General features: G+C 40.3%; 2 protein-coding genes across 6 annotated transcripts; one reads left to right on the top strand and one right to left on the bottom strand.

Annotated features, from left to right (window-relative positions):
• Positions 1-104: 104 nt before the first annotated feature.
• On the bottom strand, positions 105-15,009 carry LOC145963013 (uncharacterized). 3 transcript variants are annotated; one of them, XM_083084586.1, is made up of 10 exons: positions 14,782-15,009; positions 13,882-14,386; positions 13,492-13,589; positions 6,595-7,103; positions 6,221-6,365; positions 5,876-6,054; positions 5,556-5,696; positions 5,221-5,466; positions 2,241-2,432; positions 105-708 (listed from the first exon to the last, which is right to left on the bottom strand). In XM_083084586.1, the coding sequence occupies exons 1-10, from the start codon at positions 14,819-14,821 to the stop codon at positions 601-603; spliced, it is 2,163 nt and encodes a 720-aa protein (XP_082940712.1). In that variant the 5' UTR covers positions 14,822-15,009; the 3' UTR covers positions 105-600. The 3 variants fall into 3 exon arrangements, with proteins under 3 accessions (XP_082940712.1, XP_082940711.1, XP_082940713.1); XM_083084585.1 differs by lacking the exon at positions 105-708 and adding an exon at positions 1,681-2,114 and having other exon boundaries at positions 14,782-15,008; XM_083084587.1 differs by lacking the exons at positions 105-708; positions 13,492-13,589; positions 13,882-14,386; positions 14,782-15,009 and adding exons at positions 1,681-2,114; positions 7,804-11,222.
• On the top strand, positions 14,789-26,530 carry LOC145963012 (folliculin-interacting protein 2). 3 transcript variants are annotated; one of them, XM_083084583.1, is made up of 20 exons: positions 14,789-15,300; positions 15,573-15,794; positions 16,057-16,201; positions 16,500-16,674; positions 17,214-17,385; positions 19,975-20,179; positions 20,549-20,638; positions 20,741-20,820; positions 20,904-20,977; positions 21,395-21,514; positions 21,594-21,825; positions 22,051-22,383; positions 22,444-22,528; positions 22,790-24,135; positions 24,347-24,800; positions 24,893-25,148; positions 26,046-26,097; positions 26,205-26,264; positions 26,365-26,431; positions 26,496-26,530. In XM_083084583.1, the coding sequence occupies exons 1-16, from the start codon at positions 15,182-15,184 to the stop codon at positions 25,103-25,105; spliced, it is 4,065 nt and encodes a 1,354-aa protein (XP_082940709.1). In that variant the 5' UTR covers positions 14,789-15,181; the 3' UTR covers positions 25,106-25,148; positions 26,046-26,097; positions 26,205-26,264; positions 26,365-26,431; positions 26,496-26,530. The 3 variants fall into 3 exon arrangements, with proteins under 3 accessions (XP_082940709.1, XP_082940707.1, XP_082940708.1); XM_083084581.1 differs by lacking the exons at positions 14,789-15,300; positions 15,573-15,794; positions 16,057-16,201; positions 16,500-16,674; positions 17,214-17,385 and adding an exon at positions 18,677-19,076; XM_083084582.1 differs by lacking the exons at positions 14,789-15,300; positions 15,573-15,794; positions 16,057-16,201; ... (4 more) ...; positions 26,365-26,431; positions 26,496-26,530 and adding an exon at positions 18,678-19,076 and having other exon boundaries at positions 24,893-25,518.
• Positions 26,531-26,746: the final 216 nt, after the last annotated feature.

Raw genomic sequence — 26,746 nt, 5'->3', positions numbered from 1 at the left:
TTATTATTATATTTTATATCTAATTACACTCAATTTTTTTATAATTTTTTTTTGCAATTTAGATGTGACAAAATATCAGAAATTTAAAAAATCTTGTATAATTTATTTAGAATGTCAGAATATATGTGCATTATTTTTCGGCTTGAAAGAAAAGACATCTTTCTAAGGAATTGACTTTTGCGGCAATTTTGATATTTGTCGATTATGAAAATGAAATTCTCCTCGCCTATCACGGGAGAAACGTTCGGGAAGATAGAATCGTGTTGGTTGTCTGGAGTCAAATGACAAAAATCAACAGAGCGTCGTTCAACCAGCTGCACGAGGCATCGCGAGTAGATATTTGAGCAGGACCGTTTCTTGTTTGCCATCGTGCACACGGTTTCGGACAGCAATCGCCGGACGCGAGACGGCCATAACCCTATCGGTTATTTGTGCTAGCAATTTCGTGCGGAGAGCACGGAGTCGTGATCGTCCTGATGCTGCGACATCGGCCGGAGGCCGAGCTGAGCCATCTTTATTGAACGAAGGCGGTCCGAGGTTGCCAAAGGTAATTACAATTTTCAGCGCGATTGGATCCGTCAGTATTTGTAAAAAACAACGTCATCGGTCCTTGGGCCACAAAGTGCACGATGACATCAACCGGGCGAGATCTTTTCGAAAATTCGCAGTCGAAAATGAAAGTGTCGCGTGTATCCTTGTGGGCAGCATCTGATAGTTGTAAGAAAAATAGCTGTTTAGATCTTAATTTAATGATACCATTGTGAATGCGAATTTTATTATATTAGAAACAAGAATGCGAGTAATGACTTTTCTATATCTGAAGCTGAGAGCCAATTTTTCGCGTGGGATCCTGTACTTTTTTTTCATGATTGTCATCATTTTTTTTACTTATGATTTGTATAAATATATTTAATGTCCTCTACTTTGGTTCAAAATCTAACTTTTCTTTATATCTTGTAATTATATTATTTTTATTTAACGTAAACCTCTTTTCTCGTCTCCTCTCTCTGATTTTCACATAATATACTGCAATTGGGATATGCAGCCCGTCTCAATTCACTGCTACACGATTTGAAAATTGATATATTTCCTCAAAAATAGATTCACATCTGTCCTGTCCACAACACGGTGGCGTGTCATAAAAATTTTTACCCCAGACAACTTCTACGCAGCCTGCAACACTGCAGAGGCGTAGTTTACGATACAGGTATCTTTGATTGTTGCTACCTGCCGCTAGGTAGTCTTTGGACACAAGTCAGAAGGTCTCTTTTTCTCTTCGACAACTCATTTATCGCGTTTCGAGAGATGCCGCCGTGGTTACGATCGCTTTGATAAACTGCGCCGAAATTGCCTCTCTCCTTTTGTATTCGTCTGTTTACGAACTGTACTCAGCGAACATTCTAAGCGGAAGTTGTGCACAGTTGAACGTCAAAAACGGGCGGTCTTTATTAGTTAAGACATATCATCATCTTTCAGAATCTCAATTTATGTTTTTCTTAAGTTTCAGTCAAAAAACCATTGTTCAATTTATAGTATTTATGACGTATTTAAAAATCAATGATAAGATATAATACGGGATTTTTAGAAATTTTTGTGACAGTTTAAAGTTATTTATTATGCGTTATCGCGAATGAATTTATTTAAGATACTGTAAACTCGTACGAAAAGTAACAGGGTAATTTAAAAACAAGAATGAGAGAGAGAATTTCTCTAGAGATTATATTTGTAAAAATCAATTGCTCAATTATTTGAAAAAATTTTTTAATATTTGAAAAAAAATCGCTGCAAATAACTATAGCGACGAAAATAAATAGATTTCAATTCTTTTTCTCAGATTCATGCAAGTTCGAGCCAACGAGTGAATTCTGATCACGATCAATCTTCAGGTTGACAGCTTCGCTTCCTTGTTCTCGTCGAATGTCGCGATCCCTAATTTCGTCTTCGCTGACAGTGACATAATTTTGTCGCGTATGATTGCTAATAATTCTTTCGCGATCCATACTTTGATTACCGAGCAATATTGGGAAATCCATCGGATGTGCGATTGTCGCCTTCTGTCGGATCCATTTTCTTTCGTTCGAATCATTAGAATAATCCAATAAAGCTGCATAAGTCTATTATAATTCATTATCGAATCTCAATTAAACTTTTCCAAAATAATTACAATATTCAAATAAATACCAGAATTAAAAATATAATTAATTGTAATTTCACTTTTAAGATGATATCAACATTCTTACCACTAGATTGTCGGGTATCTTAGTTATCGCATGTCCACTTTGCGCAAACCAGCAACACTCGTTGGGCAAAATGCGCGAAACTAGTTGTCCATTTTCTGTGATTCCATGAAGAGCATTGGTTCCTAGGATTTTATTGGATGTCGATGGAAAGGGAAACACCAAGGGAGTCGTCAGGTAGGCTTCTGGGATCAACTGGGAAAAATAAGACTAGTGAGACTGGGCTGTTTCATTTTATCTTTACTGTCGCATAGACATCCGTTTATTCTTGTCATACTGCTCGCGATCGTCCCAATCGAATGAGAGTAAAGCATACATTTTGCGATGAGATGAATCTTTACGTCCATCTCGTATCACAGGACGATTATACCGCAAATGCCAATTCAAATTTGTATTTTTTTTTTATTTATTTTGAAAGCATGCGCGTTAATATTTTCTGCATCGGAAAAAACTTGACATTTGTGGTACCTATTTCGCATAAAACGTTGTAGGTCTGTTATAGGTCGGTTTGTTTTATCTCTTTTTAGCTACCGTTGCTTATGATATTGCGCATCACACAGTGTACATTTACGTTCTTCTGATTAATTAAACAGTACCCCCTTATTTGTAAAGGTTACTCGCATCTTTCAATATGCACAGTACATCGACGCCAAAAAGACGATTTCTTTACGACGTCAAATACTATCGATATCTAGTTTAGATTACTTCAATCTCTCCGTCCTACGGATATAACGTCATTCTTTTTCGTTATGATATTTTTATATGCACGCTTTGATTCGACAATTGTCTAAATATGTTTTTGATAAGGCGTGATTATGTTTATTCTCCGTTGCAAGAAGTGGAATATATTTTCAATTATATTATATACTTTCATATGTGTCACGCTTTATTCTGCAGAATATATTCCACGTTTCTCGAAGCGGAAAGTTTTTTTTTCCTTCTTTTTTTTTTCACTCGCGAGCGATCGCGCGAACAGAATGAGGGAGGTTTCTTTTACGCGACCATACATCGTAGGACGTAAGCGCGACGGTGAACGCGACATAAAAGTTTCTCGTAATTTGGTCCCATCATAGGTACAGGGTATCCGGCACGAATTTATCCCGAATTAACTGGTCAGTAGACTAGACGCAAGTTACAGATATTAGCGCGTATTAATAATCTGCCAGCAAAACATCAATACTATAGAATCATTGGACAAAATAGAATATGCAAAATTGACATAACGAGAAATAAATATACAAGCTTAAATACAATCGCGTTTAAATATAATAAAATACGATAAATACTCTTAATTAAGACACTCTTAGCATTGATTAACTCTTTAAATTTAATGAGCAATATATAAAAATTATAATATATTGATTGCCTAAAATATAAACATATATAAGAAATGTTTATAATTGATAAATGTTAATTAATTCCAGAAACAGGTCGATTCTTTTTCTTTCTCTTTCTCTAAAAGAAGTCTAGGCGCAGATTCTTAATACGAACCACCGTGCATTATCCCTTCGCAATTATTTTCCAGAAGCGGAAGAACGTTTCGACTTTCCGGCTTCTAACGCTCGCAGGCGTGTATCACTTTTATTTGATCGTTTCTCCGCGCGGCAATACGTACTCATCTAAAGAATCTACTAAATAACTTATTCTCTTCGTCGCGCGTGTTCGTTCCTTCACATATTACACACGAGTATTTTATATATATATATATATATATATATATATATATATATTTATATATATTTATATTTATATGTATAATCGCTCTCGTCGACGTAAATAACACCGACGGCATCTAACAACAGTGATGGAAGGTGCCGATCGACTACGGATCATCTCGGCATTAATTACTTTTGATTACATCTTCCTTTTGGCATACGAGACGCGGTGTATCGTGCTCTGCTTTGATTCTCGATAAGGCGAGAGAACTCGACGAGAACTCCCCGACGCGTCCCCGATCCTCTGGAAGGCACAATCTCGACGAACGTTCGCAGTTTGTCGGGACGTTTCGTACGCCAACATCGATCCCCGACAGCTTTCGCTAATCGATGCACTTGCATTCGCTACGCATGACGCGCGTGTCCCGCTTTTCCTTTCCGAGCGGCGCTATAGGTTTCGACAGAGGTTTCATTATCGGAGACAAGTCCAGGAATTGAAGCCGATATAATTATCAGCTCAATATCTAATTTTATAAGAGACGATTCTATTAATTATCGGAAATTTCATTGTCACGCGTAAAAGTCTTGCGAGGGTTTTAAAAATTCAAATGCACGCTGCAAACTATAGCGGTTGCAATTTCTGAATGAGTCTCCTTCATTGGCATATATAACACAAAGTATGGACACTTCTCTGTCACTGAAGTCTGCTACACATCAAAACTACCATAGTGTTACACTCGTAACTTATTTCTATTGGAAATGCAATATACTGCCATTCAACCTCATCGCAATCTGTCACGCGTCGGAAAGCTACGGGAACCGCTTTAGCCTAAGAAAAGACAAGGACAACGTCCTCCTGGAGTCGATCCGCGGGCGGTACTCCGTATCGCATCAGTGACATTCGTCAATTCCTCAGAAGCGACGCTAACAAATTTGACGTAACTCTCCCAATTATATAAAAAAAAATTCTATCAATTTTCTCCGAAAACCCGCGGCACCTGTCCTTCGACGAAAGCGGACGAGACAGGAGACGAATGTCACCGAGCGATATGCCAGACCGCTTAAATTTCGCTACCTATAGCACCTACGTGTGGACTGTGCCAGCGCGGCGCCGTCGGCTGTCCGCAGTAGGCGCCAACGGTGTACGCCTGGCTATCCTCGGCGTCGAAGATCTTCGCGGACGTGGTGGCCGCGACGGCCGCGGCGGCCGCCGCTGCAGCGGCCGTCGCCGCCGTAGCCGCGGTCGCGGCCGTCGCGGCCGCCGCAGCCGCGGCCGCGGCCGCGGCCGCGCTCCCCGTCGCCTCCGGCGGCGGACGTTCCTTACTTACGTCGCCGTCGTCGCCGCCATCGTCGCCGGCATCCCCGCCGCCTCCGCTGTCGCCGGTGCCGGTCTCGCCCACCATGTTGACGAAGAACTCGGATCGGGAGAATCTGCCGATCTCCGTGGAGCCGAAGGCCTGGTGGAAGCCTGGGAGCGGCTGCTTGGAAACGGGCCTCCTCTTCGCCTCGAATCGCTCGCTCGAGTGCCGGGACTCGCGCTGCTCCTTCTCGCGGGAAACTGTGCCTTCCTGCGGCTGAAATTGGCACAATTATGGTGAATTGGAACGATGTGTGTGGGTGGAACAGGTGTTTGTGTGAGAATGCAATATTGCAGGGATTGTACCGTAGAGGTTGGCACGAGTTCGTCGAGAGACACTCCGCCGGAGTTTGCCTCCCATCTGGTCCCGTCGTCCTCCTCGCGCCGATTCATCGTCGTCGTCGAGTCTATGACGGAATCCACGGCTGAGTCCAGCAATCTTGGCATCTGTATAAATAATTCGATATTGATTCTCGGTAAAGGTCAAATTGATATAAAGTCTGACAGAGTCACAATTTTCCGCTATTTTTTTTTGCTGTAATTATAATTTATAATCTATTCGTGCTATGTAAAATTATTTCATCAACACTTTACTGAGGGATAATGCAGTATTCATTTTTGTATACCTGATGCTCCGGTAACGGATAAGACGCGCGGATGCTATCAATATTTAATTTTCTCGGAGCGTAACTCATCTGCGACGCATCTTCCGAAAACGCGCAGTGCCTGGTTGGCGTACGATCCCGTAAGAAAACTGCATGTCGCGGACCTCGAATCGCCGCGTTGTGAGCCACGAGTGGGACATCTAAAACAAACACATCATGCAAAATATTTCATAAATATTACACGCGACACACCGCTCGATTAATGCAATTATTTCGCGTAAACATGATTAAACGTATGATTAATGTTATGAATTAAACGATAAAATTACGCGCAGCATGGAAGAATAAATTGGACGTAAGACTTACGTGGTAGCACGCCCGGGCAAAATTGGCCCCATGGACCGTGCGTATGTCCATGCGCGTTTGTATTCTGGACATTCGGGTGAAGAATGCCACCCATTTGCGGTGACGGATGCGGCGTCCTCGGATGTGGATGAGGGCTCACGCTATTCTGCAATCAGACATATCAGGCGATTTTCGTAAACGTGACAATCTAGCGAGAAAACTGCCTGTTCATATTTCGCTATTTAAAGTACACAGAAATTAAAAAGCGCCTCGACTTTATTCACGGAAGGCCCAGAAATCGTATTAAAAAAAGTAAAAAAAAAATTGTTAACTTCCTATCTGTAAAAAAAAATTAACAAACGAAATATTTATGTGTCAAAATCGAAAGCGATTACTTGATAAGGATGCCACTTCTGGCCGTCGACAAAATCGGCGTATTCCGCAGCGGATTCCTGCCGTCGAATCTCCCTCTCCGCAGCCGCGATATCCGGCGAGTAGCCGTTGGAGGCAAACGCCTGGCTTCTTTGGTCCTTGATGGGCTTGTCGAGATCGCGCTGCTGCTGATGCATCGCGCCCATCGCCTGCAGCCTCTCGATCGGATCGCCGCACACGTTTCCGTACCAGTCGCCGATTCGCGGCGAGTGCGTCGGTTTCAGGCCGCGATGCGCGGCCTGGTACCAGGACTCCTGATGGGGACTGACGTTCGGACCCATGGGCACGGACGCGCAATCGAAACGGTGATGTTGGTTGAGGAAATCGCCGGAAATCGCGGACGTGCCGCCGCCGATCGTGCGCGCGTTTGCGTTCGCGATCGCGCTCTGCAGGATTGATCGGCGCGACAGCTCGCGAGTCTGCTCGCGCATCGCCTTTCGCAACCTCGCCTCCTTTGGGTTGTACACGTAATCTGCGGAAAACATACATGGGATCGTTATTAACACAGAAACGTCACGCTGCAAGTCTCTCGTGGTCTGTCCTCGAATATTTACATGTAATACAGAAAAGAGAGAATAACACCTTGATGGACTTTCAGAAGATATCGAAAGAGGCGAGATTTTTAAGAAGATCTCTAAGACGTTTTACGACGCATGCATGTTGAAATCTCATCATGTGTGCATAATAAATCGAGTTGAATTAGTTGTCTTTTAATTTTCCAGGATTTTATTTACTCTAAAATGTCAAAAATGTCAGGAAATTTTCAAATTTCCCCAGCATCTAATAATTTAATTAATTTTGAAATCAAATACTTTTTCAATATTATATTCTTTTTGCCCTATACTTGTAGATAATTTTTTAGGATTTTATTTTTTCTGAAAATTCAAAAATGTCAAGAAATTTTCACATTTCTTCAGCATCTAACAATTTAATTAATTTTGAAATCAAATACTTTTTTAATATTATATTTTTTTGCCCTATACTTATAGATATTTTTTTATTTTATATTTAAATGCCTACATTTTTAGACGTTATTAAACAATTATCGAGGAGCAAAGAAGAAATAACATAATTATCTATTCTTCACATAGGTTATGTGTATTTAATGTGTTTAAAGGAAGATTATGGTGAATGACCGATTTATATTGCATTTTTTTTTTGCGGTAATCTACCTGTCGGATACGTGGAAGGTATCGTCCCGTTGTATCGAGCGTTAATGTCGATCGCGTTAGAGATCGGCGCGGTTTCGTAGCCGCCGTACGCCGCGCTACCATTATCGTAACAAAAGTACTGCTGCTGTTGCTGTTGCTGCTGATAAAAGTGACTACCTGCCGCGTAAGCCTCGATGTAATTGCAGCAGTCCATCTCTGCGCGACTATGATTCCTTACGTATCGATCTAGATCTCGTCTGCCAGCGACACGCTTAGGCTACGCTTCTCTCGTCGGGCTTATGTTAGACATCCAAGTGAGAGAGCTCAATCTAGATCCATCTCGGCTACAATGTGTCGCAACGTGAACATCCAAAGACCAAACTCTGATACTTTGATCGACGAACGCGCCTCTGAAATATTTTCCCTCGATGTTCCCGAAAATTGCGCTGTTGGTACTTTTCATGATAGCACGCGAATCAAAGTTAGTCTGATTTCGCGACCGCTCGACATCTTGATCAATCTCGATATTAATTCGCACATGTATATTTCCTTTCTACTGTTTTAGTGTCTAAAGGAGGGTTTGTGAGAATCCTCGTCGAATCTTGGCGACTTTACGCATCGTACAGAGATGTAAACACAGATATGTAAACACTTGGTGTAACGACGCGAATGATGCTGGGATCTTGGCCAATCTCGCGCTCTTCGCCAGTCGACACGATTGACAAAACTTCAGCCCTCGCGCCTTCAGGTCTCTCGAGAGTCCAAGCGCACCGAATGCGCGGGAAAGAAACGAGACGCGCGATCGCACCAATACTCGTCGGCGAGAGAGTCGCGCTCCCCGCGAGGGAGCCCGATCGATATCTCGATTTCGCGGGTCCGCGTCTCGCGCCTCTCGCGAATATAAACACTGGCCGCGCGCGACCGGCGTTCTACAGCGTCGGAAGGACTCCTCGTCCTCACTGCGAGGTCGCCGGACGCTTACGTGGGTGGGCCGTGCGACTGTCAGGAGGCATCGTTCGATCCATCTCCCGCATTCCATCGGGAAGATTCAGCGTTCGCGGTTCCGTCGACGCCGACCTCCTCCTCGTCGTCGTCGTCGTCGTCGTCGTCGTCGTTGCCCTCGTCATCGCTGCCATCGCCTTCGGGGATGATCGACTCGCCGGAATCAGTGCGCGTCGCGATCGTCGATCGCGCCGACTGTCAACCTCCGGACGCCGTCGATCGCCGCGCGCGCAACGTCAACGACAAATCGTCGCGAGTTCGCGCGCGGTCGCGATCCGGCGTGTCCGGTGGGCCGCGCCATGCTCGCTGCAGCCGCGGCGAGATCGATGACAGAAGCTGCGCTCCCGTTGCACCTGCTGCACGTCTTGCGCACTTTTACTCCGACGAGCGAGCGCGGCCTTCTTTCGCGTCGTCGACGAATTCGATCTTTTTCGTTTGGATTCTTTCTGTTTTTTTTTTCCTTGTTTCGATCGATGGATCTTCCTCGCGAAAAATTGACGGTTCGTTTCGGACGATTCGACGACGAGATCGGACGTAAAACTGTCGCGGAGCCTTCGTCTTTCCGTTGACGCCCGCTCTAATTTGCTCTCGCTGTTAATTAGTCACTTGACCTAGTCCACGCGACGCACATCGATTAGTCGGTTCGGAGACACGATTTTCCACGCTTTCATTTCCCCGCGATATACTTGTTATTTATCTTCCTCCCTAAGTTCCTCTTTTACGGAGAGAGGATCCTAATCAATTTTCAAATTACCAAGTGCGCTCCTCTACTAATTACATATCGTTTCTCTCTTACTTTCCGATAAATATCTATCTACGCTATTATCACAACGATTCCGCGCGTTTGCGTCTATTTACTACGATAAGCGGAGGACCGCGCTTTCGGTGCGTTTCGCACGTTTGCTCTCGATTTTGATCGTTTGCTTTCGACCCATTTACTCGTCTGTTATCCCGCCGTCTGTGTCACGCTGCGTCGGTGCCGCTGTCACTCGCGCGGCGAGAGGGAGAAAGAGAGAAAACGGACACGTTACGAAGAGGCGGGCGGACGCGCGCGCGCGCGTGCCGCAAGCGGGAACACGGGAGACCCCGCGTTCTTCCCTCGCGGTGCACTTGGGTCGCACTGATTTCACCCGGCGGCAGCGGCCGCGGCGGCGGCGACGGTGACGGTGGTGGCGGCGGCGGCGCCGCGACGAATTTACGTGCGTTTCGTCATCGACGAGCCGGAGTGCCGCGAAAGGGGATGCACAAGCGTGGAGGGCGCCTACCCCACCCTCTTCGCGGGCGTCGCGAGGTGCGCCGCGGGTACGGGGGGGGTCGCAGGTGGAGAAAACAGTGGCGGATTTATCGATAAACGACCAAGGAGGGTTCCGCATTTTATTCCACGGGTGCACCCTCTTGGGGATTATTATCGCGTAATCATATGTCTTTTGCAGATGTATCTTTTCGATGATAAATTATGGTCTCTGAAGTTGATGACTCTTGATTTTGGAATCATTAGTTGCGTAATAGAAGAGATTATCGTAATTATGCGTGTAGACTTGATGTCGTCTCGCTCGGGGTTTCCCAGGCTCTAAATCCGCCACTGATAGGGCAAGGTGGTGGAAGAGGGACGAGGGGTGCCGGCGGGATTCTCCTCTTCTCTTCCACCGTCGTTGCCTTCTTCAACGGCTTCAAGCCGGAGCCCTCGTGCAATGCTCTCGCATCGACGCAGTTCCGCAAGCGGCGTACGGCGTTCGCCTCGCCTCGCCTCGCCTCGCGCGAGTCGATAATTCGTCTCTCACTCCCGCGTACGCTCGCCGGTTGTCGGATTTGAGGATGCGTCGCTTCGACCAGAGCGCGGAGGATCGTTCCGGAGAGAGCGGTGGAGCGATCGAAGAGGATTAACTCGAAGCCGCCTCGATCGGAGCGGCTGTCGAGCGTTAGTCGAGCAACGCGCCAGACACTCGACATATGTCTCATTATTGCAGAATTATGCACGACGCGTCCGTTCAGCGCAATTTCCCAATTCCCCGATTACTTTCCCCTAATTGTCTCGCGTTTGTCCATGCACGACGATATCCTACATCCATCTGACGAGCAAAATCCTCGATTTTCTCTCTCTCTCTCTCTCTCTCCACCCCTTTAGCCTCGTCCGCGCACAGGCAGTTTCGCGCGTCGGCAGGCGCGACGGCGCGTTTCGTCGCGTTTCGTGCGACCGAGATTAATCGCGTCGCCGCGCGCCGCCGATTAAATATTCTCCCATTATCATCGTTTCGCTGATCCACGCGCATCGAGAACGATCCGAGAACAACGTATCGGCGAGTCCTCCCTCTTCGCGCGCCCGACACCCCTTTGCTCTCCTCACCCTTTCCCACGCCTCTCTCCCTCGCATCGGCGTTCACGTCGGTGTGGATCGATGACCGGCGATCAGCCCGGTGCACGCCGCGACACTCCACCGTCGGCTCGTCGTGCACCGCCTGGATGCAGGGGCCTCGACATTTTGACGGCTTCTCTCGGCGCGACCTACTGCGCGCCAGCCACCCCCTTTGCTCTCTCCCACCCCTTGCTCTCTCCTTCCTTCTCTCTTTCTCTCGCTCCTCAACCCCCTCGGTAGCGACCCTCTCGCTCTTCGCCGGCCACCCCCCCCCCCCGGTCCACCCTCGCTCTCCGCATTTCGCACGCGCGCAGATGCACGTGAATTCGGTCGACGCGTTTCGTCGATGTCCGACGGCGCAGAACGCATCGATGCGGTCTCGCCGCTTCCCGGTGATCTTAATTGACCACTCGGGACGGACGCCCGACCTCCCCCTCCCCCCTCCTTCTCCCCCCCCCCGCGACTGAAATTGGCATCGATTACATTATCGGCGGATGGTTGAAAACGAGGACGAGAGAATTGCGCCGGTGCCTGTTGCGAGCGAGCGTTTCGAAAAAGCCGGGATGATGTGATAAAACTTTAAAATGAGAAGCGAAGTTTAATATCGTTACGATAAATCATAAAGTGTTGAAGGCAATCAATCGACGGGGATACGATTATACACTCGCTTTTAATTTAATTTTTATCGCGTATTTATCAAATATATCCCGATTAGTATTATTTATATATTGATGATTTACTTGTCAAAATAAGGTGGTTGTGAATAGTATTAATCTGCATAATTAGAATTTATTTAAGTTATTTAATTGTATCGCGCTTGATTTTTTATACTTATTCTCTAGAAAAAATTATTTCAAAGTTATGTGAAAAAAAGCATGTAATATAATTATAATAAAATATCACATGCAAATGAAATGAATCGTGTAAAAAGTAAAAGTTTAAAAATTGATTCGCGCTAATATCTGCGTCGAGAGAAGGACAATTTGCGGTTTGCTCGAAGAAACGAAGGATCTGAACAGTACCGGCTGCGAGAGACACGGACAAAAATAATACGTATCGATCTAACGGGTTAACTATCTTTACTATCCCTCCAGCGACGCAGCCGTATAATCGGTTTAAAAAATTGGTCACTCGAACTACTTTCTCGACAGCTTTATGCTCTTTTTATACCTAAAGATTATTGAGAGGATTTTACAATAAATTAAAAAAAATATATCATTGAAGAATATATGTACATACTCAATATTTACAGGCTTCTATTCTTTTTTCGCACAAAAGTTAGGAGAAAATAATCGCAGGTTGACAGAATTTTAATTTAGGAAGCAAGATCTACTATTATTGCAATTTTCGCAAATATAGTAAAAAATACTGTCGCAAGGATATTTAAAATCGACGACTAGCATATCAAACGTTTCTCTCGCGACGCTCGACAGCAATGTCAAATATATGTAGCATAATCGCGCTCGTTCTCTCGCACGTTTACTCGTTCGTCTTCGGTGGGTGTAGATAGTTAGATAGGTAGGTAGGTAGGTAGGTGGAAGTATAGAGAGAAAGCCTGTGGTCATGTATCGGGCAGGTTCCTAGAGTCGTGTCGCAATCAATACCTCCGGTACTCTCTCTCCGCCGTTCCCACCCGCGCGTTCTCCCCGCGTCACTCACCCGAGAATATTTCTCTCCGCTCGCCACCCTGTACCTCGACCCGCAAAACTCGCATCCACTCCGCGTCCTCCCTTCTTGCCGCGAGAATCGCTCACGCTCGTCGTCGCCGACCTAGAATCGCGGTACCCGCTCCCTGATTTTTCTCTACCCCCTGTGATTGATATAAATTTTAAACAAAAATCTGACGTTTTAGTTTGGAAATATGAGAAATATATATTTCTATTTAAATGCATAATATTCTTTTCCTTAGACGGAGAGAACATGAATGATGGTGACGGGACTAAGTTTGTGGGTCTGAATCGAAGAAGATCATCGGGGGTGGATGGACTTCTCGCTTTTCGTCGGCTGATAACGCGAGTCGACTTATCGCCGGCAATCGATATTATCTAATCTAGCTCGGCTATTTTTAGAGCGGGGCCCGACACTTTGGCACATCGTGCACGCGGCGCAAAAAAATGGGATTATCTAATTCGAACGGTCTATCGATTCGCGAGAGTCTACGAAACATTTCGCTTTTTATCGACACATTTTTATCCGCGTTATCCTTCGCATCGACCCATCTTTGCAAGGATGGGAGAATCTGTATCTGCGGAGAGCACGTTATGCGCGATCAGATAAATCAGGAAATTCGACGCGATCCGCCAGACACGTGAAAATGAGATCGGATTAAGGAAAGATATTGGAGCAGGACGTACCAGGATATTTCCTCTTATGCTCCCTGTCCACCTCACGCGCCAGTGCGAAATACTTCTCCTTCATGTCCTTTGACATATTTTTCCAAAAGATGCCTAATCTAAAAGAATAAAAGAACAAAGCGTTTTATTCTCAAAATACAATCTCAATATCTTTAAATAATCTCACAAATTTATTCCTCAAAAAATATAGCAAGAAATTAGTACGTAAATTTAGTATATAAATTAAATAGTTATTATATAATTAAATATCATTAAATAGTTATTATATGAATTAAAAAAGAAAGACCCTTTCAAGATTTAAAATTAATTTAAAATCGAGAAATTCTTCATCTGATCGTTGAAATTGACTGGACAGAAACAAGTATCTTTCTTTGAAAAAAAAGGACTAGCCTGACGCTGATATCCTTATTGGACTCTCGGGGATTTTCGGCGGCGAGTTTTCGTCGCCATTCATTGGCGAAGAGCATAAAGGCGTTCGCCGGCCTCGGAATCTTGCGCTTAACTCCAAGCGTCGTCGCATCCGCAAGTCCTCCACCATCGATGCATAACAACGTCGGGATGCCGGCGCTTTTGCGTCCGGGCGATCGATTCACCTGCTGTCGCTGCTGTTGCTGCGGAAAAATCTTGTCCGCCTCGCGGTTGCCATGCGATATCTTCGGCTCGTCGGGAATGCGCTTTTCCTCCTCGTTCTCCTTGTCCTCATCGTCGTCGTTTTCATCTCGAAAAGAATGCATCGAGGACCTAACATCGAGGAGGCCAATCTCATCATTGACCTTCTTTCTCTCCAGATACTCGCTGGAAACGGATGGTCTTGTTTCCGTCCCCGATACCACGACAATAATCTTCCCGCGGTCGCGGATGCATCGCTTTTCTTCACAGATTTCATTTATTTCATCTGTGCATAGAGAATATTATTTAAATTCAGTTTAAGGATGAATTCTCTTCGGGAAAAATTTCATCAAATTTTAAAACTTTTCTAACATGTACATTTTATACTTTTATATTATCCCCTTTTTATATTATCCCCTATTTTATATTATCCCCTATTTTGTTAATTATTTCATTGCTATATGTATCTAAATATTTTTTAAAACTTCTTGTTTTCTGAGTTGAGCTTTGATATTAATTAAAAATTTTGAAGTTTTTCTACTTTAAACTGTTTTAAGAACATTTCGCGCGAATGTTTCACGCTCTGCATTATTCAATGTGCATTTAGTTTCGACATGCGCGTTTCAGACGATTGTCGCGTCATGAAATGTTTAGGAGTCTAACTCAATTTTATATGCTTACCCTTTTCGGTGAAATTCAAGACACGTTCGCGAGTCTCCATAGCGATGAAAATTTGTCGCTTAGACTCGCCACCGAGGACCAACCTTCGCGCCGATTTGCGATATTGTTATGCCGGTTTAATAATGCACTCTTGAATCTTCCGATAATGGCGAAACATGACACACGAATGCAGGCATTCTTCTGTTGTCGTCGACATCGCGTCGCTTGTTGAAAGCACGTAACGATGCACCGATCGTCTTATTCTGATCCTTCTGTCATCCAATGACGCTGACGCTGATTGCCCAAGAGAATAAAAGACGTTCGTCGCAAAAGACTCATAAATGTAACTTTTCGATTACTCGGTATAATTGTCATTTTTCCATTCTTTTGCATTATTTCCTTGTCATTCTCGTTTCTCGACATGGTTTCTCAAGTTTTGAATATAGATCTTAATAAATGCGCCTGTAGATCTAACAATATAGACTATTACAAAATATTATCGTTGAAAAGGAGCTGCACCGATATAGAAATCAAAGAAGCGTAAGCTTGACTTTTTACAAGAATAAAACGATTAGCCTCTTTATATTCTTGATGATATAGCACGTGTCTACTATATTTGTTATTTTCTTTATTAATAATATTTTTATAATATAATTAATGTAATTTCTTTACGATATATATAAATAATTTCTCTTTCTTTCTCTGACAAAATTATATTCAATATTATATGTATGCAATATTATAGTAACATTTTATGAAAAAATATAACAGCAAAGAGTGTATCACAAAATAGCGCGATTATTTTCTTTTAGATATCGACGATGCGCTGTACGATACAATCCCTCGCAGCAAAAGAACGGAGGTGCCGAGGCGATTTTCGCCTTAGCAGCTGAAGCGTACGACGTGCTCTCAGATCCTCTTAGAAGAACCGTGTATGATCAATACGGTGAAGAAGGTCTTAAAAATGGTGTATCGCGACCAGAAGGATTTGTGAAACCTTACGTCTATCACGGGGAGCCAATGCAAACCTTTAGGTGAAATAGAAAGATATTGATTTTTTTGCAATTTTATTAAATTAAATCGTGAATTTATATATTTGTTTTTGATTTTGGTTTCACGACAAATATGATATTTTAAAGCATTTTTCTCTCGGAATTAATATTTTTTTGAAATATGTATTTATTATATGCCCATTGTCAGGAGATTAAATATATAAATTAAGCTATAATTATTTGATGTTTTATAAAAAGAAATTTTTGACATTTTAAATATTAATGTCGTGTTATAAATTTGTAGAGAATTTTTTGCAGTTCAAGATCCCTATAATGATCTCTTGAATGTTCTAAGTGAGCCCCAACCTCTATTCGAATTTCCTGAAGGTCGAGGTATTAGACGAAAGGAAGAACCCTTGATCAAAACTTTGTTTCTAACTCTTTCGGAGGTATAAAACTGATCTTTGCATTATTCTTTATGTCTATATTATTCTATATCTCTGTTTATTTTTTCTTTTGCTTTTCAAGAGGGAGAGAGAGAGATTGCGAATTATTTACGAATTGTCTCTTTCTTTCCTTCTAAATTATTTCATTATTAATATTATATTAAGTTTCAAAATTTCATGGAAAATAATAAAAATTAATTTAATATATCTTAAACTTTATATAAATATATATAAATGTACAAAAGTGAAAAGCGAAGATAAGTATAATTGTATTTAGGACAACAGAAAATGCTTCGTGTAGGTATTTTTCGGTGGAATAAAAAAAATGAAAATTCAAAGATTGGTCTTGGTCGGCGATAAGTCAACTACTGTATCGATGGAAAAAATCTTGACGATACCTATTAAACCGGGGATTCCGCCAGGTACTAAAATAGTATTTCCAGAAGAAGGTGATCAGGGACCCACAAAGATACCTGGTAAGTCCTTCCATTGTGTTCTTGAATTTGAGCTTACGACTATAAGCGCGGTCGCTTGAGTATGATTACAATTACAATAATAAAACAAATGGAGTCTTCCTTTGTTCATCAAGTTCTGCTTACAAGAGCAAATAATTCTTTATGTATAAAAAGAATTAATTGATATAAATTTTAGATAAGATAAAATAATATTTAATTTTAAAATAATATTTAATCTAAATTTTTTTATTATATATTATTTAATTTTAAAATAATATTTAATATAAATTTTAGATAAGATAAAATAATATTTAATTTTTCTCCTCTTATATCGTTATCAATATTAATTTTTATTAGTCGTATCCTCAATAGTTTTATTTTCCAGTCCTGTTAAGTTAACGAAAAAATTTGCATGACGATTACGTCAATTCGTGGTCAAATATAATATGATCAAATCGCATGTCGCATCACATGACAATGCGAGTTCCGTGGAATAAGGGTTAAAGATTAATCGTAACAAGGAATGATATCTTCACTAAGTCTAAGACACGTCAGTATAGCGGATGTTATCTTCGTCACGGAGGATCGGCCTCACGAAACGTTCCGGCGAGAGGGCTCGGACTTGCACACGACGGTCGATATCTTTCTAAGGGAAGCGCTGACCGGAACGGTGATCACGCTTAACACCGTCGACGACAGAACTCTTCGGATCCCGATAACATCAATCGTTGCGTACGAAAACCCGTTATAAGACCGCATCACGTTTGTCGTTCAACGTTACGCTATTTCTATCAATTTTTCCGGGACTAGTTTGCCTTGGACCAAAAAGAATCTTCAAATATAAAATATTGCTTTCTATTTTTATATAAAAATAATCTATTAAAAGCAATTTTACGTTAACTTTTTTTACATTATTCGATTTTAAACAATTTTCTTCCTTTATTTAAGACTATAATTGGGAGAATTAAACAGGTTTTATTTAAATCATCTTTTGCATCTCAAATCGCAGACCGGATTACGTCAAACGTGTACCAGGCGAAGGTATGCCCTTCGTAGCAAATCCGAAGCAGAGAGGCGATCTGATATTGAGATTTAATATCGAGTTTCCAATTTATTTGCCGTTATTCAGCAAGAATCACATCAAGAAAGCTTTCGAAACATCTCGTACGAACGTCAAGAGTGCTGAGTATATTCATCGCCTTATATTGGCCAACAAGATGCGCAGAAACGTCGATGACAACATTCCATTACGACGAGGCGCGAACGATGAAGCGGAGCGATTAAAATTTATATGCGAAACGTGATTTCGGACTTTTGCAAATATATTTCGCACTTTATTTGATATGCATATTGATTCGACATCACTTGTACATTTCTCAACATCGTAAATTCTGCGAGAAAATAAAAGTTACTCCAAATTTATCATCTCTGTGCGCAGTTGATTATTTCATTCCAATACATAATTAATACTTCGAGCTAAACTATTGTAAAATATAAATGATAATGATAATTAATTATGATATTTAAAAGATAAACTAACAACAAAAAGACCAAGAATACAGACGTAGATGGTGTACATAAAATACCATTCGAAAATTATATTCATTTTTTTACATTTATGCATTTAATTTTGTGACATATTATGCATCAATGTAATTATATATCTATTGCAAACATATATTTTCTTGTTTATATATTTTTTATATATTTTTATCAAAAACTAAAGCAAATTTAATTGATATGGTATCATTTATGTGACTGTAAATTAGCATGAATTTTTCTTTCCAACGCTAAAATAGCTGACGTCTGATATCATCGACCCTTAAATGAGCGATGTAAGCATTCCAGCATCAGCAGACCTAACATGCCTTTGAAGCGACCGCTCATTGTTGCACGATATAACGGGTGTCTCCATCTTGCGGGATCTACTACTGATCCAACAAAACTCGTCCATCGGTATACGCCGAATTCTTACAAAATTTCATTCATCACAAGAAGATGATGGAAATATTTCATTCATACATGACAGACGTGGGAAAATTCACGTGATATATGAAAAATATGATGCGAACTGGCTCGATTCAAGGAGCGTTGGGCATCTGTCAAGCTGCGACCTCGAGGGTGCCATTTCAGCCAACGACAGCGATTTCAGCTGTGCTATTATCTCCGGCAATCATATGACTCCTCCGCACGTGACTTTATTTACAGTAGACTTACACTCCCGCGAACATGTATGGTGCAGTTCCGCGTGACATGATAGACCGCGGGGACACGAGTCTGATGAGCGATGCGGGCTAACTATAGACGACGGGCCGTGGCTTTATGATGCCGTTGCTCGATAAGTTGCTGCCTCTGAAGAAGAGTAGTCTACGCGAAAGTGTCGAGAACCTAGTGTCCGGTGCGCGAACAGCTGAGAATGATAGGTGAGCAAGAGATCGCGCGCGCGGCTCCATTTCGGAGCACGGTTCCTTATCATCGATATTCTTCGCGGAGTATTCATCGTTATCACGATATTATTTCACGCCCTATCACATCGATCCCTTGCATTATTGTCATTTTATATTAGTACTAGAAAGGTTGAGTTTTTTTTTTAAAAGCGCGAGATACATTTACATATCATCCGAGCAACAAAATAAAAATAATAATTACGTTGAGTGAAGAATTGATAATGAAGAGTTAATTGAAAACATGGAATTATCTCAGAGAAATTGATGATTACCTAACCTGCTATACATTGTGATTATTTTCTTCCACTTACTTGTTTTCATCTACGGCTGTTTTACCAACGTGATATCAAAGCGACCGCGCGTCGAGCCATTCGAGAGAGATATTATGAGAGTTTTATCATGCTTCTCTCTTATGTATGCAAATTTTTATGCTATATAATAATTGCTGGCTTTTAGTATCAAATTCTTTCATTTCTTTTCCTTTCCTTTATTACAGTTAATAGATCAAGGCATTATTGATAATTGTTATGTAAATTAATAACATTTAGCATTATATATAATAAATTAATAATATAACGTAAAATAATATAAAAATGTATTAATTAATAATATAAAATAATATAAAAATGGGTATTATATTTATTTATAATAGAATTAAAATATATTTACATCTTTTTGTATTGATTGTAAATCGATTACATGAATATGTTTTAAGATTTTCTTTCGGAAATGAGATTTTTCTCCGCAATAATGCAAGAATAAAAGTATAATTATTGAATATAATAATATATTAAATTTATGCACTTGTTAAACACAGATATTGTTTTAATCATCTGGCATGACAGTGAAAATTCTAAATGTGATTATTTTATAGGAACTCTGTGTCGCTTCTTGGAGCGGATCAAGTTCGAATTTTGCTATTTAGAGAATGTGAACGGCGCGGTAGGAAACTTCTCTTCGATTCAATGACGGTGCAGAAGCATCAAAGTAAAAGCGAAACTGTATGCACAGTGATAAACAACAATGCGGAGGGAAAGTGCGAGACGTCTTTTAACATAGGAACCACTCGTGATTTTGAGGTAATTACGAGTTTCACTAAACAAACGAATTATATATGTAATCATTAACAATGTTAAATTATTTGTCTCGTTACAATTTATGATAATAATATTCTTCATGTTCTTCAGTTTTTCATGTATTTTTAAATTTTAAATTGATTATGAAAGAGAAGGCAGATCTTGATAATATTTTCTACATTTATTATATCTGTAAAATAAATTTTCATTTTGTTTATAATAGAGATAATAATTTTTATCTGTTTTATAATATATATTTAATTAAACAAGATGCTTTTAATTGTAAAATGAAATTATAACTTTTTAGCATTTACATTTCCAGTATATAAAAATTAAATATTGTTAACAAAATATAGCATCTAAAATTTTTAGCAAAATGCGGTGATCGAAGATGATATAAACTTACTAAGCGAAATGGTATTCGGCACTGTGGCGATGACATACAGAGGATCATCGTTTAAAGTAAGTTGATTGATAATAAAATCTTATTTTTTAATTTATCTTGTCACAATATTATGTCATAGATTTATTTTAATTATTAATTTATTTTTTCACAATTTGAAGGTTCATTCGATGAATTCTCCGCCATGCATTATGTGCACGAAGATTTTTCCAGCGACAGAACACAGCACATGCAAGATAAAGTAAATTAATTTAAATTATTTTCCACTGTTTCTTTCATAAAATACTTTTCTTAATTTTTACTTGTTATTTGATTGCATTATAGTGAAAGAATTTCGGATGAAGGACGATCAATGCATGTAGATTCTGCTTCCAGCAATACTAGTATGCGCTCCTCTTGTAAGTATATTGATATTAGTCTCATGTTCGTTCGAAATAACTTCAAATACAAAATACAATAAAGATTAACCCTTTCAGCTCCTCGATTAGATATATTTTATGAAGAACGGAATTTAAAAAAAAGACTTATATCAGTTTACCTTATTATGGCCATACTTCTTTATATCCTTATTAAATTTTAAATACATCTTGTATGGAGAACAGATTTTTAAAAAGAGATTTAGAAAATGGAATTTTAAAAAATTTATTCTTTGCTATCATAATCTTACTCATATGATATTTATTAATTTTTACAATTTTGCGAATAATCTATTCAATTTTAAATGACACAAATTGAATGAATAAAGATGTCACAAATAGTTGGAAGGGTTATTAAAAGTAGTGCCAGAATAAATCCTGATTAGGTTTCCATCGCAGACTCTCGGCCTAGTTCCGGCAATTTATCGGGTAACGATTTGCACGCGGGTCCGCGGAAGAATTCGACCTGCTCGAGTATCGGCAGCGGTTTGGACATAGATGTAACACCTCGGACGGGTAGTAAGTTCACGTCAAACGATTAGAGCGAGATTCATTGCTAGGGATGGTGTATTCACGTCGTATCATGATGCTGATCCAGGTTCGCAATCGTTGGAGAGTAACAGCTCGTCCGGCATCGGCAGTCTCACTAGCTTGCGTAGAAGATGGTTGAGAGCGGTCTCGACTTCTCTCGGACGATCGGATTCCGATGACGCTTTCGGGATGCTGCACTGGAGCGAAAATGGAAACGACGGGCGTGACGGATACAGGAAACGTCACAAAACCAGGCTAGGTTTAACGATGTTGGTGCGATTGGCTCAGGGCCACGAAAGGTATAGAATTACATGCATGTATTTATATAATCTATATATATTTATACAAAAAAAACATATCTCTCTAAATATAAATATAATAATTTTAAATATCTTTTGTTAATCATAATAAAAAACAAAAATTAAAGATACGAGTAATTGTATGTAACTGAAAAAAAATTGATAGATCATTTTTAATTTGTGTGTGATAAAGGATTGTCATAAATAGATGAAAAATATTTGTAGCCAGATAAAGGTGCGCCTTTTAGAACACATGGCTCTCTTAGAAGGAATGCTGGATCGTTTAAGATACTTTTGCATTGAGACCAACCAGGTCAACGGTTCAACCTGCAAGATACAGCTGGCTGATAGAATATGCGGAGCGACGTCTCGATTTGTCATTTCGCTGTTACACATACTTCTCAACGTCAGTGTCGACGTTAGTACCCGTGCACCTCTGCTGTGGCATGATGTTTTACTCAACTCTGTGACAGTATATGATAATACGAATATCTTACATCGCAGTTTGCAACAAATGTGTCAATTATTTGACGAGCTCGATACAAAGTCGACAAATTTGTAAGTATAGGGCTATATATCTCTATTTAATAAACGTACATTTATTTCTGCGTCTTTCAGCTTCCTAAGTACCGTAGTAACAGCTGTATTAACGTATCATCTCGGGTGGATATACACCGTGCAATCTCCGCGTGATCGGCAAATGGTAAGTAAGAAAATTATAAGAATAATTTTAAGAATTATTTAAATATAAAAATTATATATATTGATTTAGGGATTATTAAAAAAAATTTAAAGATGTTAATAATGCAATTTTACTTGTTTAATACAGGTAGAGTTGTATGCTAGTATTGTAAAGTTATAATAATAAAATTAGACGTATTTTTTAATTACCTTAATTTATTATTATAACTTTAACAGGAAAATTTATTAAAATACCGGTGATGACACTTACCTTTATTTTTAGATCGAGAAACTGGGCAACTTGTATTCTTGCAATCCGCTTTGGGCGCAGCTTGGCGATTTGTACGGCGCGTTAGGCAACCCCGTGAAAGTGGCACATACCGTAGTTGCAGGGGATCCTCGAAAGACCGATCTGATTAATTCCGTCTTGTCGTTTCTGTCTTATTTTATTCGCAGCGGGATGATACAGAAACGTCGGGAGTACCGTTGTTCGTTGCAACAGGACGTGCAAATGGCGACGAATTTATTGGAACAGGCATGCATTAAGCGACCGCATCTGTTTGGTAACAGGAGGTCGACGTGCGCTTTCAACGATCGAGATGCCGCGATTCGCAGATGCGAATCACGCATTTTGCCATCGCGTAAACCGACACGATCACCCGATACCAATGATATTAACACGCTCGGAGATGGCATTGTGCAGTATCCCGTGGAACGATCGAGGATTTCGCGATCCGTCAACCCCTTGAAGCGTAGCGGCACTATGAAATCCAGCCTTGACACGCTCATGACGAAGGCAACCGAGGCGTCGGTAGACTTCAAACTGCCAGCAAAGGAATTTTCGCCGCGCGAAAATGACGGGACCGAGAAATACGAGCAGAACGTTCAATCGGTTAAGGATAACGAGAGAACTTATGTATCGAGCAAAGTGAAAATAATCGTTAGCGAGATCGAATCTCAGGAGGATGTAACATCGAAGAGGGAATATCAGCCGCAAAATTATTCAGAGTACCCGTTGCTGAGCTTCGAAAAGAAGCTGAATGCGCTCGAGTCCGAAGAAAATCTCGCGGCCGGAAAGGCTGAACTGCAGCATCCGTTTGATGACAATGTGGATCCGTTAAAAATGTTTTATAATAGACCCGAGTTACCGCTTAACGTGGATGGCGGATTTGTCGACGACTTTAAGGAATCGCAGGTCTTCTTCACTCTCGGAGGTGAAGATAAATCCGTAAAATTGCCGCCGAGACCGCGATTCGGTAATACGTGTCAGTGTTCGTACACTTTCACGAAAGGGGTGCCGAGCACATCCGCGCAACTTCCGGAGGGCGTGCTGAGAAAGATCATCCAGCGAAACTTTCCTGAATCATCAAAGAGCATACAGCCCCCACCGGGGGCGACGTCCGGTATGGGTGCGAGTTCCACTGGCTTTTGTTTAAAGTGCAACGGTCGGGGATACGTTGCCTCGCAAGATTACGATGGTAACAAGCAAGTATTGGAAACACCGACAAACGCGACGGAAGTATTGCGTACAGGAAGTTCCGAAGGTGGTAGAAGCATAAGATTAGCGCGGTCAAACAGTCTGGAGGCTCTAATGGAAGCCAATAGCGTCGTCGAGCTACCAATGCCACAGTTAGTGTATTTTCCATATAATAATATCCTTTAAAAATGCAATCTTTAAATTAATTTGTTTTTTTGTTCGAAAATTAAATTAATTAAAATTCATAAAAAGGCCAGTCTCAAAATTTTTCAATTTTATGTACGACACGACAGACTAACATTCTATTTTAATTTCATAATCTCATTAAAACAAATTATTTGTTTTATTATTATGACATTGCAGGTCGAGAAAGATTTCATCAAATAAAGGTTTAGTCAGAGAAACGGATTTCACGAAGACTCTTGTTCGAAATAAAATAATGCATGACGAGACCAATACCTTAGATATGGGCTACACGTGGGGTTTAGTACTACAGGGTGTTACCAAGAAGAAGAAGAGGAGAAAAAGAAAAAAAATTTCGGAATACGAGAAGGACAACGCCGAGGTTGAGCCGGAGGAGAAGTGGTGGTCGCATATGCGGGAAGAAGTTATGGCCAGCGTTCGATTCCCCACGATCGATCAACCAGTCGCGGAGGCACTTTGCGTGCTGGCCGATCTGGACACATGGCACGTCGGGGTCTTGTCGAACAATACGCCCTGCCAAAGTCCGCCCTTGCCGGTCGGGATGTCACGTCTGGTGTCGAACATGTTGGAATCTTTCGCCTATGTATGGCGAAATTATCATTCTCCTGTTCACGTGAGATCTTTTTTAATAATTTAATTAATCATCTCTCTTCGTGTGTTTTTTTCCTTAATAAATTATTCTTTCGAATCAAACCGATGTTTCAGTGTATAGCAATTCTGGAGGCTAAACTGAGGGAATTATGGTTGAGAAGCGAAGCATTGGCAGAAATGATGATGACCGTGGAAGTGTGCGATACCAATGTGAACACTTTAACCAATGCTCTTGATCTCGACGCAGCCGACATACCGCTTCTACTTGCGGTCGCGACCACTCATTCTCCGGAAATAACGCAACGATTTGGTTTTACGCTAACTTAAATCCGTTCAATTGTTTATACTGGTGTTCTACTTACTCTACTTGGTATTTTATAGATATACATATATATTTCTGAATATAACGTATCAATATACGCTCTGATATTTTTGACCAAGAGAAACTAACTTTATATTTTTCGAATATACGCAAATAATAACGTAATTTTACGATTAAATATATAGTAATATTTAAATTTTAATTTTAAACTATAAAATACATAAATTGAATATCACATTTTATTCATGCTTTCAGCGTCTTATTGCGAATTAGCTCTCGTCTCTAACATGAAATCGGTGACTGATTCTGACTAATAGAATGTGTATATGTGTGTATATTGTTCGTATTTGGTTTTTTTATATGATTTATGCAAATTTATAGTTGTACACTTCATTAATAAAATTCGAATGAACTTTTTTATCCTGTTGTATTCTTCAAAAATTCCTCGGTATTTTAATCAATTTTTTAAATTAATAAATTACATTATATTTTGTTGGTTTAAAATACAAATTGAATTTTTATTATAAATTTACATATGCACACATATAATGTGAAACTTTAATGAAACGAATTTATCCCTTTTTCGACAACATTGGAAATTTTATCAATATCTCGAAGTGATGGTAAATAACGTCACACGATTCGGCCATTTTACATTTTTGTATTTAAAATATATAAAAATTATGACAATCTAATTAAATTTTTTCGCTCTATTTTTGTGATTTTATTTGATGTGAGATATCAGCATTGATATAAATTATACCAAGAATCATGGAAATCTGCCCCTCTGATCCGTGAGCTTTGACACCGCAATAACTCGTTAATTGAATTTTGAATTGATTTCGATATCATATGTATTTCTTATATATTTACAAAAAAACGTATCTCTCTTTAAAATAAATATTTATTTAAAAGTAAATAATAAACATAATTTTATCACTGCAGACCTAAGCAAATTCCGCAGCAGTCGATTATTGAAGCGAAAAATAAAATTCGGGTGAGTTTACAGAAAAAAGATTACTCTGTGATACTTGTGTTTGATGTTTTAATATTTTTTTCAATTTATATATTTTATATTTTTTTCTGGAACATAACATATTTTAGCTAGGCCATGATGCATGTTGCAACTGTTGCTGCTGTTGTATGCCACAGCCCACATGCTACGTGAGTTGACATGTTCTAATATTTATATACAATTGTATTTATATATTTATTCATTTATATGTATTTATATATTTATTTTTTAAAGATATATAAATTAAAGAGAGCAAAAATGATTTTTACAGAAATATATCCAACCGGAGGTATCAAAATCCTTCGCGCCCCTTCGTGTAAGTAGTTTAAGGGAAATGAATTTTTAATTTTCCATGAAATTTTTATGAAATTTCTTCCTAGTATTATTCGAAACCGGACGTACCAATGGAAAAAGATACAACATATCGACTCTCTTACTGGGAAGGCCCGAGTTCTACAGTGGAACTCATCCGTCCCGAGGACAACCTGATATGCAGTGACGCACCAATATCTGACGAAACGACACATAAAGTATGACAATATTTTATACTTACGACTCGTCGTCGGTAGATAATTGATTACTCTTTCAGATGAGTTATTTTGGCAACTGGTGCGTGAAAACAGATCCGCCA

The sequence above is a fragment of the Camponotus vicinus genome, unplaced genomic scaffold, assembly GCF_025532165.1.
Source record: "Camponotus vicinus isolate PSW18456_S1 unplaced genomic scaffold, iyCamVici1.0 SCAF_12, whole genome shotgun sequence".
Taxonomy (NCBI): domain Eukaryota; kingdom Metazoa; phylum Arthropoda; class Insecta; order Hymenoptera; family Formicidae; genus Camponotus; species Camponotus vicinus.
This window is presented reverse-complemented; position numbering and strand designations above follow the sequence as displayed.

Excerpts from the sequence above, each read along its gene's own strand:
- LOC145963013 (XM_083084585.1), bottom strand. The coding sequence starts at position 14,821 with ATGGAGACTCGCGAACGTGTCTTGAATTTCACCGAAAAGG. Across the intron at positions 5,467-5,555 it reads AACTCGTGCCAACCTCTACG|CCGCAGGAAGGCACAGTTTC; the intron begins GTACAATCCCTG and ends TGCCAATTTCAG. Across the intron at positions 2,433-5,220 it reads ATGGCGGCGACGACGGCGAC|TTGATCCCAGAAGCCTACCT; the intron begins GTAAGTAAGGAA and ends TATTTTTCCCAG.
- LOC145963012 (XM_083084583.1), top strand. The coding sequence starts at position 15,182 with ATGGTTTCTCAAGTTTTGAATATAGATCTTAATAAATGCGCCTGTAGA. Across the intron at positions 16,675-17,213 it reads GGGACCCACAAAGATACCTG|CGGATGTTATCTTCGTCACG; the intron begins GTAAGTCCTTCC and ends ACGTCAGTATAG. Across the intron at positions 20,180-20,548 it reads GAACCACTCGTGATTTTGAG|CAAAATGCGGTGATCGAAGA; the intron begins GTAATTACGAGT and ends TAAAATTTTTAG.